The 17,605-nt window shown below is 40.5% G+C and overlaps 2 protein-coding genes across 9 annotated transcripts in view; one reads left to right on the forward strand and one right to left on the reverse strand.

The window, feature by feature from the left end:
- The window catches only part of si:ch211-28p3.4 (probable E3 ubiquitin-protein ligase TRIML1), a 33,010-nt gene extending 32,738 nt beyond the window's left edge, over positions 1–272 (reverse strand). For all 7 annotated transcript variants that reach the window (XM_058794648.1, XM_058794649.1, XM_058794644.1 and 4 more), the window contains exon 1: positions 195–272. The gene's annotated coding sequence lies outside the window, so the exon portion shown is untranslated. The remainder of the gene's footprint in view (positions 1–194) is intronic.
- Positions 273–6,673: 6,401 nt separating this feature from the next.
- Positions 6,674–17,529, forward strand: plekhs1.1 (pleckstrin homology domain containing S1, tandem duplicate 1). Of its 2 annotated transcripts, XM_058793029.1 has the most exons (14): positions 6,674–6,788; positions 12,738–12,870; positions 13,524–13,566; positions 13,747–13,844; positions 13,937–14,052; positions 14,136–14,285; positions 14,401–14,446; positions 14,611–14,694; positions 14,797–14,910; positions 14,997–15,070; positions 15,411–15,515; positions 16,171–16,260; positions 16,388–16,520; positions 16,598–17,529. In XM_058793029.1, the coding sequence occupies exons 3-14, from the start codon at positions 13,545–13,547 to the stop codon at positions 16,655–16,657; spliced, it is 1,092 nt and encodes a 363-aa protein (XP_058649012.1). In that variant the 5' UTR covers positions 6,674–6,788; positions 12,738–12,870; positions 13,524–13,544; the 3' UTR covers positions 16,658–17,529. The 2 variants fall into 2 exon arrangements, with proteins under 2 accessions (XP_058649012.1, XP_058649013.1); XM_058793030.1 differs by lacking the exon at positions 6,674–6,788 and having other exon boundaries at positions 12,830–12,870; positions 13,527–13,566.
- The last annotated feature ends 76 nt before the right edge of the window (positions 17,530–17,605 follow it).

Raw genomic sequence — 17,605 nt, forward strand, 5'->3', positions numbered from 1 at the left:
AAACTCTCTTGAATAAAATACAACTAATCATTCAAATTCATTGGTTATATCTAATAACTCCCTCTATTGTTTAAACGGACTGTGTACAACCAAATTCATATCACAAACTCATGATGAATAGATGAACACATTGTTCCCTGTAAGATGTTGTTGTTCTCTGTCTCTATAAGTTTAAAATCAGAAACTCCACCTACCCTTCTATCACAGCCAAGAACAAAGACCTGTAGCTTCCTCCAAACAACTACATTGACTCTGAATGAAACCAGTTTTTCTGCATTCTGTAAAAAACACAAGACAAATTTTTCACAAGTGCATTTTAAAGCGCTGAAATGCAATATGAACAATAAGATGTTGTTGACCAGAAACTTATCTTCCCATCAGGGACAAGAACAAAAATGTCTAGCTCTGCACTATTATCGTGAAATGGTCATGCTGCAGAGGACACCTATGAAAGGTGAAATGTAGTACATTTAGGTCAGCGATGAACAACTTCAATTCTGTAGGGCCACTGTCTTGCAGAGTTTAGCTCCATTCCTAATCAAACACACATCTGCCCATTTTTTTTAATAAGTCCTGAAGACTTGGGTTAGATTATTTTAGTTGAATCCAAATGTTCGCCTATTATTCATCAATCTCAAATATGGATTATCATTTCAAATGTAAATATTTAAGTAGCAACCACTCACTCTAATGTTAACCTAGATAAATGTGCACTAATAGTTGCACATCCAAGTGTTTGTGCAGAGTGTGGAAGTAATTAGCAACCTTAATGCATAACATGAAGATGCTGGTGTGATCACTGCCATTTTTTCCCTGATAACAGTGGAAACAACTTAGGTTTGCAGCAGACACTGACTCAGAAAACACTAGTTTATTAACAAATAATTTAAATATCTGCTTGCTATTTTTTCTTATACATTCATTACTTTTGCCGGTGCTTTGCGGCAAGCTTTATGTGTGCAGAATAGGCTGTTGAAGGCTCTTTATGGTTTAGTTGCTCCCTCAATATATATGCAAGTAATTACATTAATATAAAAGTGTGATTAGTTGACTATATTGGCTCAAATGAAAGACTATTAGTAGACAAGAAAAATCTTTAGTCTCTGAATCCTGAAACTGAACACATATTTAACTTCCTAGGTGAACCATGGTATAGGAAAACAAATAGGGCTGTTGTTAGAAACCAATTGATATTGGGTTTGACACTGAAAAGTGACTGAGCAGGATGTAAGCAGTCCAGAGACACTGTATTTTTAAGAGCTTAAAGTCAAGCTCAGATGGGAATACTGTATCTGTGAAAGGTTTCATATGTGTGATGGACCCAAATAATACCCTATAAGAAGAGAAAGAAACACATATGAAACAGTTACATGAGCTGTTAACAAAGTGTTAGTGTTTTTCTATTAAGGATATGTCACTGACATTCAGTTAGACAACACTTGCATTTCATATACACTTTAACAAAGGAGCAACAGCATCCAAACAGCAAACATGATTCAGACGTGTCTAAAATCTGTTGAGACGAATTTATAATGAACTTATCTCTATCTTTTTATTCAGGACATCAGATGCATTTAACAGACATGTATAAATGTCTAATTTAGAGGAAATTTTAAGTTGTACCATTTATTCATCTATGATATTTCAAGATGAAACTTGCCTTAATTTGTATCTGACATGGTAATGGTCTGCAGAAAACTTTTCTATCGCAGTGGATGACAGGTTACTTCCTTGTTGTAGACATCAGGTTAGACAGGATTTTTTTGATTCCATCCAAGAATATTTACTGGAAGGCAAAATAGAAAAAAATGCATTGTGCAATATTTAGAAAAGCTTAAATAATTTGGTTTTATATAAAGTCCATATTTTTGCAGTGAGATTAGATTTATGAAGCTGCTGATGCATTCAGGATAACGGATAAAGCGTCCCGGGTTACTTGACTGTAACCCTGTTCCCCGAAAAAGCGGGAACGAGATGCTGCGCCGAAAGCGCTATGGGAACATTCTTTGTTCGACCGGTTGTTGAAGCACGTGTGTCAAACACGCCAAACTTGGCTTAAATAACCTCGGTTAGGTGACGTCACTCGATTACGAACACCTGGAGGTTATAAATAGATGTAACGCAGAAACATCCTCAGGTCAAAATTTTGTCTGAAAGGACGTCCAGTCACGCTTACAGTGCGGCATTGAGGCGCAGCATCTCGTTCCCGCTTTTTCGGGGAACAGGGTTACAGTCAAGTAACCGGGACGTTCCCCTATCAAAAGCTACTCTCGATGCTGCGCTGAAAGCGCTATGGGAACGAGAATACCAACGCCGCCGCACTGGAAGTGTCTGGACCCCCAATGTTGTGTAGTGTGTGCGCACAAACATGAAAGAGGTCTCAGACATGACTCTGGGATGTCGACTCAAGGACATGCGAGCCCGGAGTAACATGAACATCCAAATTATAGAATCTAACAAATGTGTGCGGAGAGGACCAACCTGCCGCATCACAAACTTGCTGCAAGGGGACACCTCTTGCCAAAGCCATGGAAGACGCAATCCCCCTGGTTGAATGGGCCCTTACACCTAGAGGCGAAGCTTGACCACGCCTCATAGGCTAGGTAATAGCATCCTCACCCAATGTGACATAGTCTGTCGAGTGGCAGCCGCCCCGGTTGCGGCCTCCAAAACATACGAAAAGCTGCTCCGACTTACGCCACTGGCTAGTGCGGTGGACGTAAATCTGGAGAGCACGTACTGCACACAGTAAGTGAAGTTTCTCCTGCTCCGGTGTCGTGAACGGATTTATGGTCGAGAATGGAACCTTCGGAAGATAACTAGGGTGAGGATGCAAAATAGCTTTGACCAGCCCAGGGGCAAAATCTAGGCAGGATGACGAGACTGACAGAGCCTGCAAATCCCCAATTCTCTTCAGAGAAGTAATAGCTGTTAGAAAAACCATCTTTAGGGTAAGAAGCCTGACAGGCGTTGACTCTAGTGGTTCGAAAGGGGTGTCCACTAAGCCCTCAAGCACTATAGCTAGGTCCCATGAAGGAACTGTCGCTCTAGCGGGCGGCCTCAACCGCTTAGCTCCTCGAATGAAGCGGGCAACTAGAGGGTGTTTCCCCAACGAAACCCCATCAATCAGAGCATGGCAAGCCGAGATGGCGGCCACGTAAGTTCTGAGAGTATTAGGACATGTTCCTGAGGACAGTTTCTCTTGCAGAAACTCCAGTACTGAAACAATCTGGCAGTGAGCTGGGTCTGCATGGTGTGTCCTACACCAACTTTCGAAAACGCGCCATTTACTGGCATAAGTTCTTCTAGTGGAGGGAGCCCTAGCGCTCAGAATAGTCTCTATTACATCGGCTGGAAGGCCAGCATGTCTCAGTTGGTCCCCCTCAGGGGCCAGACATGAAGGTTCCAGAGCTCGGGCTGGGGATGAAATATTGTCCCCTGTGCCTGAGAGAGAAGGTCCCTCCTCACCGGAATCGCCAACGGCGAGCCGTCGAGGAGAGATCTGAGAACCATATCCGGGTCGGCCAACGGGGCGCTATCAGTAAGAGGCGAGACCCCTCTTGACGGACCTTGGCCAGGACTCCTGGGAGCAGAGTGACCGGGGGAAATGCGTGAAGACGCAGTCTGGGCCACACATGGGCCATCGCGTCCAGACCCAGGGGAGCTGGATGAGTCAGAGAGAAGTAGAGGGGACATTGTGCTGTCTCCTGTGAAGCAAAGAGGTCCACCTCTGCTTCTTAAAATCTTTCCCAGATTTGACTGACTACTTCGGGGTGGAGTTTCCATTCCCCGTGTATCACAGCTTGTCTGGACAGCAAGTCTGCTCCCACATTCATATGTCCGGGGATGTAAATCGCCCTGAGGGACAGGAACTTGTCCTGTGCCCAAAGCAGAACCTGGTGCGCTAGCTCGTTCAAGCGGTGCGACCGCAGTCCACCCTGACGATTTATGTAAGAGACTACCGCTGTGTTGTCCACCCACACTAGGACATGGTAGCCTCTTAACTGCTGGAGGAAGTATTTCAGGGCCAGAAATACAGCCTTCATTTCGAGGCAATTGATGTGCCATTCGAGAAGATGACCTCTCCAGATCCCTTGGGCTGGACGGCCATCTAAGACCGCTCCCAGCCCGTGAGGGATGCGTCTGTCGTTAGCATCTTGCGGCGACAGCACGGACCTAGAGTGGGACCCAAAGTCAGAAACCGGGTCTGAACCACATAGAAAGGGTACGAAGCCCTGGCGCGTAACCCTTATTTGCCTCTGGGGATTGGCCCTTGGATGAAATCCCTGGCTCTGAGCCACAACTGAAACGATCTCATGTGCAGGAGACCCAAGGGTATCACCGTGATGCAGCTGCCATGAGACCTAGAACCCTCTGAAGGTAATGAACAGTAATCTTCTGGCCTAGCTTGATGTTCTTTAGGGCGTTTAGAATGGATTCGACGCGTGCAGGAGACAGCTGTGCCCGCATCGTGATCGAATCCCATACGACCCCAAATACGTTGTCCTCTGAGCAGGAGAGAGAACGCTTTTCTTGCCGTTGAGTCTCAACCCCAGAGATTCGAGATGAGCTGGGGCGACATCCCGATGTCGAGCGCTAGTTCCTGAGACTGAGCCAGAATCAGCCAGTCATCTATGTAGTTTAAAATGCGGATGCCCTGGAGTCGAGAGGAGCCAGAGCTGCATCCATGCATTTGGTGTAAGTGCGGGTGACAAGGCTAGGCCGAACGGAAGAACCCGATACTGGTAGGCTTCGCCCCAGCGAACCTCAGGAACTTCCTGTGTTGTGGCAATATTTCTATATGAAAATAAGCGTCCTTTAGATCGATAGTCACAAACCAATCCTCTGATTGATGTAAGAAACAATCATCTTGATTGTCAGCATTTTGAACTTGTATGTTCTGAGGTAGCGGTTCAACCCGCGAAGATCTAAAATCGGACGCAACCCCCATCTTTCTTGGGAACAAGAAAATACCGCTGTAATAGCCTGACTGTCTGTCTGGCAGGGGAACACGTTCTATGGCCCCTTTGTCCAGCAGAGTTTGCAACTCCTGTGTCAACAAATGCTCGTTCGGTTTCACGGAAGTGGAGACCACGCCGTTGAAACGCGGAGGATGATATGTAAACTGAACCCTGTAGCCTCTCTACAGTCCTTTCTACCCACGGAGAGATATTTGGCAGTAGCTTCCACGCTGCCAGCTTCTCTGAAAGGGGCACTAGTTTTGACACTTCGCTTTGATGGGGGGATGTTAGATGTCTGGCATCCTGAAACGTGGCAGGAGGAAACCGAACGCCTAACATTTCGCTGGAGACCGCTGGTCCCCGAAACGCCAGTGGCGGCGGAGATTGTACAGCGGCCCCTGAGGGTGCCAGGAAGGAGCCTCTATTCTCTGTTGGAATTGTACGCGCCTCCTCCCTGGGGGGACACACCCCCACGGTCCTGGGCGCACCAGCCTCAGGACTTCTTTTTGGCGGAGATGATGCTCCGCAGGTCCGGTCTCTTTGAGGCGGACTGTGACGCGTGGCGAGCCGCACCCCAGTCTCTTCGAGGGGGTGCTCGGCTCGCCACACTCTCTTTCTGCGCTTCACGCCTCAAAGGAACCGGACCTGGTCGGGACCGGGTGGTCGACGGTCCCGACTCTTGAGCACGGCGGGGAAGAAACCTCACAAATGCTTCCTCATAGCGCTTCGCCTCCCGAAACCTAGTGGCGACGGTGTTGACGGCGTCGCCAAATAGGCCGGAAGGCGAGACGGGGGCATCAAGGAGGAAAGCGCGGTCTTTGTCCTTGATGCCCGTGAGGTTGAGCCACAGATGTCTCTCCGTGGAAACCATTGCAGCCATAGAACGGCCGATGGCACGGGCCGTCTGCTTGGTCGCACGGAGAGACAAATCTGTGGCCCGGCGAAGTTCTAAAAACGCCTCCTCGTCAATTGACCTGCCAGTGCTCAAGTCTTTCAGCAGGTCAGCCTGATATGCCTGCAAAACCGCCATAGTGTGCAAAGCAGTACCAGCCTGACCCGCTGCCTGAAAGGCTTTCCCCACCAATGAAGATGTTACTCTGCATGGCTTGGTGGGGAGAGTTGCTTTCTTCAGTGATGATGAGGTCCCAGGAGAGAGATAGCCCGCGAGCGTCTCTTCGATCTGGGGCATCATCATATAGCCCCGTGCCTTTGCATCAACGATAGTCGAGTAGATCGACGTCGATGGCACAAGAACACGGGACGAATATGGCTTGTTCCATGAACGAGTTAACTCGTCATGGAGGTCACCGAAAAAGGGGAGAGACCGTCGCTGAGGCCCCTCCCCCCGACCACCCGACAGATATCTGTCTAACTTTGAGCGCTTGGGGGACTCTTGCTCCTGCGGCCAGTCTAGGTGTAACCGATCGACTGCCCGAGTAACCACCTCGAGTAACTCCTCATATGCTTTCTCATCACGAGAGGAGCGCTCTGAGGTGGCACTCTCCACCTCCCCAGAAGCAAGAGATGAAGTCTCCTCGGCCCGTTCAGAAGAAGCGCCGAAGCGCGCTTGAGAAACGGACGCGAGAGCTTCATGATCTGGCGAGAGCGCGAGAGAAAGGGGCAAGTCCGTCTCACGCGCCTCGGCCAGATCGGCACGCGATCCCCACGAGCTTTTAAAGAAGGCGAGCCGCGCGCGAAGCACTTTGATCGAGAGGAGATCGCAGTGCTCGCACTCGCCCTCGAGCCCGAGGATCGCGTGCTCTTCCCCCAAACACTCAAAGCAGAAAGCATGGAGATCATCGTCAGAGAGCTGCCTCTGACAAGGAGGTAAACATTTCCTATGCTGATCCGCCATAGTGAGCAGCTATCTTTATATATATATAAATAAATATCTATAACTACTCGCTTCCTGCTTTGCCTTTTTTTTTTTTCTCTCACACACACGCACACAACAATGCGGTCCTTGAAGACAAAAGACCTGAGGATGTTTCTGCGTCACATCTATTTATAACCTCCAGGTGTTCGTAATCGAGTGACGTCACCTAACCGATGTTATTTAAGCCAAGTTTGGCGTGTTTGACACACGTGCTTCAACAACCGGTCGAACAAAGAATGTTCCCATAGCGCTTTCGGCGCAGCATCGAGAGTAGCTTTTGATAGGGGAACAGTATTTTCATTCCATACTATGGACCAGTTTCGAATGTATTTCAGTGCCTTTCAAAAAGCTCTGATGAATCATGGGCTAAAAATTACTTCTAAATAAAGCACGACCTATTTCCTGCATGATATAAAAACAACTTACTTTAAAACAACCAATTTTTTAAAGTTAAATACACAAATCTTGACAAATAATATATTGCTAATACTAATACATTTTCAGCATTCAGTTTACATTTAGTTGTGTTGGGATTGTTCTTAAACAGTTTTATTCATATATAAATAAAAACAGATTCTGGCCAGTGACACTTGAAAACATTCTAAATTCTAAAGACCAAATGAATAACAGACACTGAAAACTAATAATCAGGCAAATTATAAAATATCACAAAAGTTTAGGTTTAGTAAGATTTGTTTTAAAACAAAATGAATAGTGTTATTCAGCAAGGATGAAAAAGAGACAATAAGACCTTATGATGTTAGAAAAAAAATTATATACATTTTTTATTTATCAAAGAATCCTGAAAATATATTCCACAAATATATTAAGCACCAAATCAGCATATCAGAATGATTTCTGAAGGTTAATGAGACACTTAAAGGGGTCATCGGATGCAAAATTCACTTTTACATGTTTGAACATAAATGTGTGTATACACAACCACCCTATATGATAAAAATCCACCCGGTGGTTTTTATTTAATCCCTAAAAATAATATCCCTTTTTTTAAATCAGGCCATTCTCAGCTTCTTGTCTGTGTGACGTCACACAGACCAAGGCCGCTCCCACGGTAGTTGATTGACACGGCCGTCTTCCCTTAGACCTGCCCTGAGTGAGCTATCATCAGTCCGCCATTGTTTTGACGCCAGAGCAGGGACGTAGACAAGAATGTTTCCATAACCATTGAGGTGTTCTGTTTTTGGATGTAGTGATGAATATAGCAGTCGTCATTTACTACCGACAACTGATCCACTGAAGACACAGTGGAGTATGTTTGTCTTTGAAGGGAATGTGCCCCCGATCTACCTAAATGCGTCTATTTTCACATGAATCATTTGTGATCCAACTTCACCTCCAGAAGAAGTGAGTATAAGGGGTTTTTTATGTATCTTTGCAAATCGCCTTTCCTAATAATGTGCTAGTTGGTGAGTTCCACAGCTAAATGCGGCTAAAGTAAACAGTCTCATGAGAACGGCTGGTCACCCCACAGAAGACAGTGATGGGATGAGCAGAGCTCATTGGCATTTAAAGGAACATGCAACAGAACAGGTTGCTGTGAACAGAGCTGATTTTGACAAGGTAAAAATACCATTACACTACCATTAAAAAATTTTAACCAAAGCATGTTATAGACTTTTCATTAAGACCTTAAAGAATCATATCAACTTGTGGAAATTGGGCATCCGATGACCCCTTTAAGACTTAGACTGAAAATGCAGTTTTGCCATCACAGGAATAATCACTTTTTTTTTTTTAAATATATAATAATGAAATAGAAAACAGTTATTTTAAATTGTAGTAATATTTTACAATATTACTGTTTTTTTTACTCTATTTTGACCAAATAAATGCAGTCTTAGTGAGCATAAGAGACTTCTTTCAAAAGCATTAAAAATCAGTCATAAACTTTTGAATGGGTTCATGAAAAATGCACATGCTTAGATGAATGAAAACAGGTGTTTCCTCATTCTCAGGCATTACTCCCGTCAGTGATGTCACAATGTTTTTGGAAATCACCCCTTGCACTAAGATACCAACTGTCCACTAGCATGTGAGATTTTTATCACTCAGCAGTCTCACTATTACCAGTCATCTCTTCCACATATTTTCCTCCTGCATATTTTAATTTACAGTAGCCTATAATCATACTAATTATACTATTGTAAGGAATAATTGACTCAACGGCCCGGAGTGAATTATTCCGTTTATACTACGGTTGCCACGCCTAAAGACATCGATCAGATGATATATTTCAAGGCATTCGTCCGGTTTTTCTACTTAAATCTCTATTGTGAGTAGGATTATTTCTTATCCAATGCCTCCGTTGCTAATTCCAAAACGTAATTTTAGACCTAATAAAGGAGGCTTGAGCCGTTGATAACAGACTTAAGAACGTTGGTCAGCCAATCAGATTCAAGCATTCAACGGCCCGTAGTATATGGCCGCATCACCACCTCGGGTGTACATTATTTTTCTAACAATTCAACGGCCCGTCGTCAATTATTCCTTACATATAAACTAATTAACTATAATTAGACTTACATTGTCAAAAATGTCATGTCTAGCCTGTTTTTTTGTTTGTTTTTTTGATCACCTTATCACCCATGATCCAAGCTACATTGTTAGTCGAGTCATGCCTGGCTAGTCTTGACTGATTGAGCTGATCAGTTATTTTAAATTGGAGGAATATTCTACAATATTACTGTTTTTACTCTATATAGACCAAATAAATACAGTCTTAGTGAGCATAAGATACTTATTTTAAAAGCATTAAAAATCATACCAGTCATAAACTTTTGAATGGTATATGCGACTCTGGGTTCATGAAAAATGCTTAGATGAAGGAAAAAAGGTGTTTCCTCATTCTCAGGCATTGCTCCCGTCAGTGATGTCAGAATGTTTTTGGAAATCACCCCTTGCACTAAGATACCAACTGTCCACTAGCATGTGAGATTTTTATTTCTTCCACATATTTTCCTCCTGCATATTTTCATTTACATTATACTAATTATATATATATATATATATATATATATATATATATATATATATATATACACAGTGGGGCAAAAAGTATTTAGTCAGCCACCAATTGTGCAAGTTCTCCCACTTAAAAAGATGAGAGAGGCCTGTAATTTTCATCATAGGTATACCTCAACTATGAGAGACAAAATGAGAAAAAAAAAATCCAGAAAATCACATTGTAGGATTTTTAAAGAATTTATTTGCAAATTATGGTGGAAAATAAGTACTTGGTCAATAACAAAATTTCATCTCAATACTTTGTTATATACCCTTTGTTGGCAATGACAGAGGTCAAACGTTTTCTGTAAGTCTTCACAAGGTTTTCACACACTGTTGCTGGTATTTTGGCCCATTCCTCCATGCAGATCTCCTCTAGAGCAGTAATGTTTTGGGGCTGTCGCTGGGCAACACGAACTTTCAACTTTTCGATGGGGTTGAGATCTGGAGACTGGCTAGGCCACTCCAGGACCTTGAAATGCTTCTTACGAAGCCACTCTTCGTTGCCAGGCGGTGTGTTTGGGATCATTGTCATGCTGAAAGACCCAGCCACGTTTCATCTTCAATGCCCTTGCTGATGGAAGGAGGTTTTCACTCAAAATCTCACGATACATGGCCCCATTCATTCTTTCGTTTACACGGATCAGTCGTCCTGGTCCCTTTGCAGAAAAACAGCCCCAAAGCATGATGTTTCCACCCCCATGCTTCACAGTAGGTATGGTGTTCTTTGGATGCAACTCAGCATTCTTTCTCCTCCAAACACGACAAGTTGAGTTTTTACCAAAAAGTAAAAACTCAACTTGCAATCCTCTTCTGGATCATCCAAATGCTCTCTAGCAAACTTCAGACGGGCCCGGACATGTACTGGCTTAAGCAGGGGGACACGTCTGGCACTGCAGGATTTGAGTCCCTGGCGGCGCAGTGTGTTACTGATGGTAGCCTTTGTTACTTTGGTCCCAGCTCTCTGCAGGTCATTCACTAGGTCCCCCCGTGTGGTTCTGGGATTTTTGCAAATTGATTCTTGGGATCCTTTGACAGCTCTTTGGTCTTGGCTATGGTGGAGTTTGGAGTTGGACTGTTTGAGGTTGTGGACAGGTGTCTTTTATACTGATAACGAGTTCAAACAGATGCCATTAATACAGGTAACGAATGGAGGACAGAGGAGCCTCTTAAAGAAGAAGTTACAGGTCTGTGAGAGCCAGAAATCTTGCTTGTTTGTAGGTGACCAAATACTTATTTTACCGAGGAATTTACCAATTAATTCTTTAAAATCCTACAATGTGATTTTCTGGATTTTTTCTCATTTTGTCTCTCATAGTTGAGGTATACCTATGATGAAAATTACAGGCCTCTCTCATCTTTTTAAGTGGGAGAACTTGCACAATTGGTGGCTGACTAAATACTTTTTGCCCCACTGTATATATATATATATATATATATATATATATATATATATATATATATATATATATATATACACATACACTAATTAACTATAATAAGACTTACATTGTCAAAAATGTCATGTCTAGCCTGTTTTTTTGTTGTTGTTGTTGTTGTTGTTTGTTAGTTTGTTTTTAGATCACGTTATGACCCATCCAAGCTGCATTGTTAGTCAAGTCATGCCTGGATAGTCTTGACTGATTGAGCTGATCACCCTTGCCTAACAGCATGGACTTTGCATTTTTAGCTTTTTATCATACCAGAGGAATGCTGTCATCTTTTGTTCCATAACTGATCTCTAGTGTTTGTTTGTTTTTCTTTTATGGAGAAAAGTTAACAGAGAGCTCACATCGGGTGTTATAGGCCTCCATGTGTCTACAGTGAATAGGTCTCTCTAGTGGTGATGTATAAAACTGCATTGAGTTACTTGAGTGGAAATGGGTGCACTCTCAGAAATAAAGGTACAAAAGCTGTCACTGGGGCGGTACCTTTTCAAAAGGTACACTTTTGTACCTATTAGGTTCTAATATGTACCTTTAAGGTACCAAAATGGACTCTCTAGGGACAGACATGTACCTTTTGAAAAGGTACCGCCCCAGTGACAGCTTTTGTACCTTTATTTCTGAGAGTGTGGCAATGAGTTACCTTCTTTTGCTGTCAGTAAAGAAATGTGTATTTCAAATAGAATTATTAAATATTTATTAGAAGATTTGTTACAAAGCTAACATTTCTTATCTCATTAAGAGGACATGTATACACCGTTGTGTGACAACACTTTTGTCACTCTTGCAAATGCACTGCAGGAATTGATTGACATTTTTAGATCTTAGTTCCTCGTGTTAAACACATTCCCAGAAAAACCCACTCAAATAAAACAAACATGCAATCGACTGGTGCACACTGTACCTTTTAGGTAGAGTGATCAATTAATCTTTGATTTATTGTCCTAGTGCAAGCCGTTTCTTATGGTTTACTTATAAGATGGAAAATCAATGCATTTATATCACTCATCTAAGACCCTTGATGAATCTTAATGTCTCCATCTAATGTCTATGAGGATAGTATTATGGACTATTGCTTAACCTTTTAAATATACTCCCATATGTAAAATATTAATTGGCCTTAAAATGTACTCAAAGTTACAGAGGGCCAAAATTACTTGATCCAGTGAAAGGATTAAATTACATATGATATTTTCAGAAATTACGAAACAGGTCATACATGCACTTTTCACACGGAAGTTCAAATGTGGTGGAATCTTACTAGAATCTAAATTTGCAAGGAATTTGTGTAAATAACCACAGATATCTGAGACATCAAGGAAAAGAATCAACATGCAACGCTTTTATCATGTTTTTAAGTCATTGCCAGTAAGGAAATGGTAACATCTGTGACCAAATTTTCCATAAATCTAAAATATGTTTTCAACAAAGGGAGGACACATAATGAGAAACTCCACCTTCTTCAGTGACAATAGAAGCTTCCTTCAAAATCATGACATATTTGTGAAAACAGGAGAGCAGTACAGAGGACACTGTTTTTACTGCGACACACACAATAGTTAAGGTAATCCATTTATGATGTATTGCAGGTCTGCTGATTCAATGACTAAACTGATTTATTTGAGCACATTAAGAAATTACGGCTACATAACTGCTTATTATATTTTTGGCAATATGCATCTTTCTTGCAGTTTAAAAAATTAAACTAAAAAGCACCCAGTGCACGCTTTTTAGTGAAAAGCTTTGCTTTGGTTTTTTCAAATATCAATATTCCTAGACAGAATCAAAATAATGAGCTGACTCATGCAGAATTGTACATTTAAAGAGATAAATCAATATCAATAAGTCAATATTATCTCACCCTCATGTCATTTCAAAACTTGTTTCTTCTGCGGAACACAAAAGAAGATTCTGAAGAATGTTTTTGTTCATATAATGAAAGTCAATGGGGTTCAAACCAATGTTATGAAATTTTTTCAAAATATCTTCTTTTGTGTTCCACAAAATATAACACACAGGTTCGAATGACAAGAGGTGAGTAAATGTAAATCAAAAAATGTTCATTTTGGGTGAACTCATAGTTTGTTTTAACTTCAGAAATACATTTTTGTAAAATACAGCGATGTGGCATTTTCTATGTTGTATATTCTCAAGCACCAATCATTGCTTAAATATTATCTGATGTGTGTGATAACAGACATATCATGTCTGTTTTAGCAGAGATTCAACATTATCCAAATGAACAGCAGACGTAAATCAGGTATGTCTGAAATCTATTTTAAACAATACAGACTGGCTGGAACCAGAATAGCCAGAAATTAAATTATATATATATATTTTTTTTAAATCATCTGTCTAATTAAGATTTTATTGAGGGAACTATTACAGATAGTGATGAGTGGTTAAATTCTGGTTAATCGTATGTACTCTTCTGCAACAGATTTAAATGCTTCATGTCACAATGAAGCAGCCGAGGTGGAGGAAGTGTGCACAGGTTTTCTATTAAAGTCCCCTCCTCCTAGACAGATAAAAAATACGGTATAACATTCGGATTTCCTACACAGAAATATTAGCAGTTTAATATGTATCATCTATGCATCTCATCGAAGACGTTTCATTATTCATTGCAGAAATCATGGAAGCGCCGCTTCTTTGTGCTTTCAAAGACAAATGGCAGCTGCCATGAATTAAAATACTACAAATCCTCTGAGAGAGACAAACCTATCAAATCTATACAAGCTTCCACGTAAGGCGAAAGCTGCTGATTACTTTTCACATTAACAAATAGGGTTAGTATTATACAGTGATATAATTCTTTTTTCTATATAGCATCACAATGCTGCAAGTGCATCCTCAAGCAAATCCAGTTTTTGAATGGATATGTAAAGCCTTCAAGTGCTCTCCGACCTCTGTGCTCTTCATGAAAGCAGAAAATCCAGGAGACAAGGTCCCAAGAGATTTTTTCTTCATTGGAGACAGGTTTGCTATGATTATCATACTTAGCAAAAAGCTGCATTAAAAAAATGCAAATAATGGACAAAATAAACTAAGGTTAGCCCTTTTAGTGCTAATATATGGGATCTTTTGTTTTCAGGGAGGATGTGGATAAATGGTTCAGTGCTTTAATCGGGGCTATAAAGGTGAGACATTCGACTTTTTGCCTATGAGCTTAATAGCTTTAATTCAGTCATAATTCGCTTTATAAATATATATATTACAAGTAAATTTTTTGTATCATTTTTAACAATTAATTATTAATCAATGCAATTTCATGGGTCTTAAACATTTTTCAAACTGTTTGTAGAATAACAAAACTGAGCCACAAACTGAACCTCAGAGCACGACAGAATCCAACTCCAATGACCAAAGCCCCTCTGACACTGAAGAGGTAATTCACAAACAATGCTTTCACAAGCTTGTGTGTGACTTTGACTCAGTTCTCATAACTTTTCCTGAATTATTTCTGAGTTGTACCTCTCAATAACTGCAGAATGAAGTTGATAGTAAACCTCCACTGCCTCCAAGGAAGAAGTCAGCATGTGCAGATGTTTCCAACCAGCACGGTCAATGTAGCCAATCACCCAGAAGGAGCCTAACTGCAACAGTATGGCATATTTAAACCCACAAACATACACTTTCACTTATAAAACCAAACACTTGCATCATAATTCAATATAACCTTTGGTTCAGGTGTATGAAAATCTGAAAGAAGAGGAACCACTGGATGAGACTGCAGTGGAAAGCAATGAGGACATGTCATCAGGGTATGGCAAAATCTCTATGTATTTAAATCTACTTTACCTCAATTGAACCTGTTAGTGCTTATTTTCCCTTAAAAAAATGTAACATTAATCTTTATATTTGAATCCATTTGTATCCTTCTTGAATATACAGAAGGTTGTATAACAGACCAATTTGTCTGTGATTTTTGATATCATTTGCAATTTAATGTTGCAATGTTCAAAAGCTTATTTATTTATAGTTAAGTATCAAGTATCATTTTGCAGTCATTTACAAATGTACTTTGTGTTCACATGAGTTTACCTATTGTTAGAGGCTTGATTGTTTTAGACTCTAATGATAATTATTTGCTTTTCTCTCCAGGGAGAGTGTGACTGGTACATCTGAAGACAGTCTGTTGTATTGTGTCGCAAAAGCCCTCAATAATATGAAGACACCACAAACATCCACCGAGACAGATGGACAAAGGTAAAGCAACTGAAAAATTAAATGTCAACAGACTATCGCTTATTTATGCATAATGCTATTTGTCACATTATGAATAATATCTCAGGTTCCCTAGCCTAGAGAATAACAAGCTTTGTGTAAAAACTTAAGGATTTTTATTTTTTTTTCCTTAGCTGTCACAAATCATCATGCATTACACTTTTCAAAAGTATCCAGCAGTGATCTTGCCAAACTAGTTATTACTCATATTACAAAGGCGAGCCAGAACTAATTTTGCAACTTGACACATGAGACTTATATCATTTTAAATTATGTTTTGTAGTATCTTAAACAGTTAAAATCTTACCTTAAAAAAAAAAATCAACACCACCATAATGAGTTGTCCCTCATTGTCATCCTATGGATTTATGGAATGCAAGAAAGTAGTACTACTAATAAAAAAAAAAAACACTAAAAACTCTTGCTTTGACTTCAATGGAAACTGTGCCTCCACTAAGCTGAACAGGTCAGTTCCAGGCAAGATGTGATTAGTACATCTGTAAAAGATCAATTCAATAGAAAACAATAGTTTATTTATTTTTAGTTGTCAAACAACTGGGGTTATGAAATTGTGTTTTTGGAATCTAGTTACATTTTGAGTTACATGTTACATAGTTACATGTTTTCCATTCCTCAGTGAAACGCACACCCTTATCGAGAAGGAAATCTGCATAAGTCATCACGATGCAAACAGCTTGGTTATTTCAGAGGAGGAGGGAAAACCATGGTACGATTCTCACAGATAAATTAAAAACTGGAAATGTTGGGCTGAACCCAGAAGCATCATGTCCTTATGCTCTCTGGTTCATGCAAGTTTGTTTGGATTAATTTTTGCTATTATTTTCCATTTCTAGTGTATCTGAATGTGGGGAGACTGAGGCTTCATCTCTGCTCCACAAGGGAGATCAGATCCTGGCTGTCAATGACCTGTTGACAGACACAGTGGAGGAGGTACAAACATACATGAGAAGACTCAGCAAGAGCGAGGTAGTCATGAGTCAGAGTACAAGAATGATTTTGTAAATGGCTATAGTCGAACTTACAGTTGTTTGCTCTCTCTCCAGGTAAAACTGACCATTCGAAGGCTCCCAGGCTCCATTCCTTTGAATTCTGTACTCTGCTGAGGACACAAACAAAATCTCATGCTGTGCTATGGTTCTTATTTGGCTTTTTTAGGCCTTTCAATTCTCTCTTAAAATCAATGTGAATGTTTTTGTTTTTTTTCTCTGTGGGGAATAGCACTGTGCTGGCAATCAGTAGTCAAACAGAATGAGTTAAAAGTGCTGTAATGTAGAATGACTTCTAGTCTCTTTGGTGATTTCTGAAACTCTTCAATGACATTTATGATTTGTTAGTGCCAGACTGTACAGGCTGAAAGTATTGCTTTTCACACAGCCCTGAAGGGCATACAGGTTGTCAACAGTAAAACAAGTAGCTCTTGTTTTCTTGTGTGCACAGAGACTTGCTGAGCTTTTGTCATTCCAAAAATATCAATCACAGGAATGAATTGCTATACTTGTCATTTTGCACTATCAGCAAGGTTGAGGCAATAGAAACATTAAAACAAGATTTAATAGAACTTTCTTCTAGCAGTAAATTAATGTTAGATAGCATTAAGATAGGTTGAACAGTATTTTTCTGATCATCTTAAAATACCTGTGAATCTTTGTACTGAAATTGCATTTAACTGCAGTATATTTTGTAGCCACATGGTGGCAGACAAACACAAACTGAATTATATTAAAACTTCATCTTATATTCTTATAACCTGAATTCTGATTGCTCCTGTCTGGCATATAAATTCATATCCAAGTATCTTTTATTATATTACTTTGGCAATTCATGTGTTTTTATAAACTGACAGCTGCATTATTGCAGTTGCATTGAAACCTGTCATGTTGGTAGAAAATGCATTTTTTATTTTTTTCTAATTTAAATGAGGTTAAGATAGTATAATGTAATAAATACATGTAAAAGAAGAACTACTAAAGAACTGACACCGTTCAACATGTAAATGACTTTTCTTATGAAAAAAAATATACATCTTGCACATGCACAAATATGAAATAAAA

This window comes from Onychostoma macrolepis, chromosome 12 (assembly GCF_012432095.1).
Source record: "Onychostoma macrolepis isolate SWU-2019 chromosome 12, ASM1243209v1, whole genome shotgun sequence".
In the NCBI taxonomy this organism is placed as follows: domain Eukaryota; kingdom Metazoa; phylum Chordata; class Actinopteri; order Cypriniformes; family Cyprinidae; genus Onychostoma; species Onychostoma macrolepis.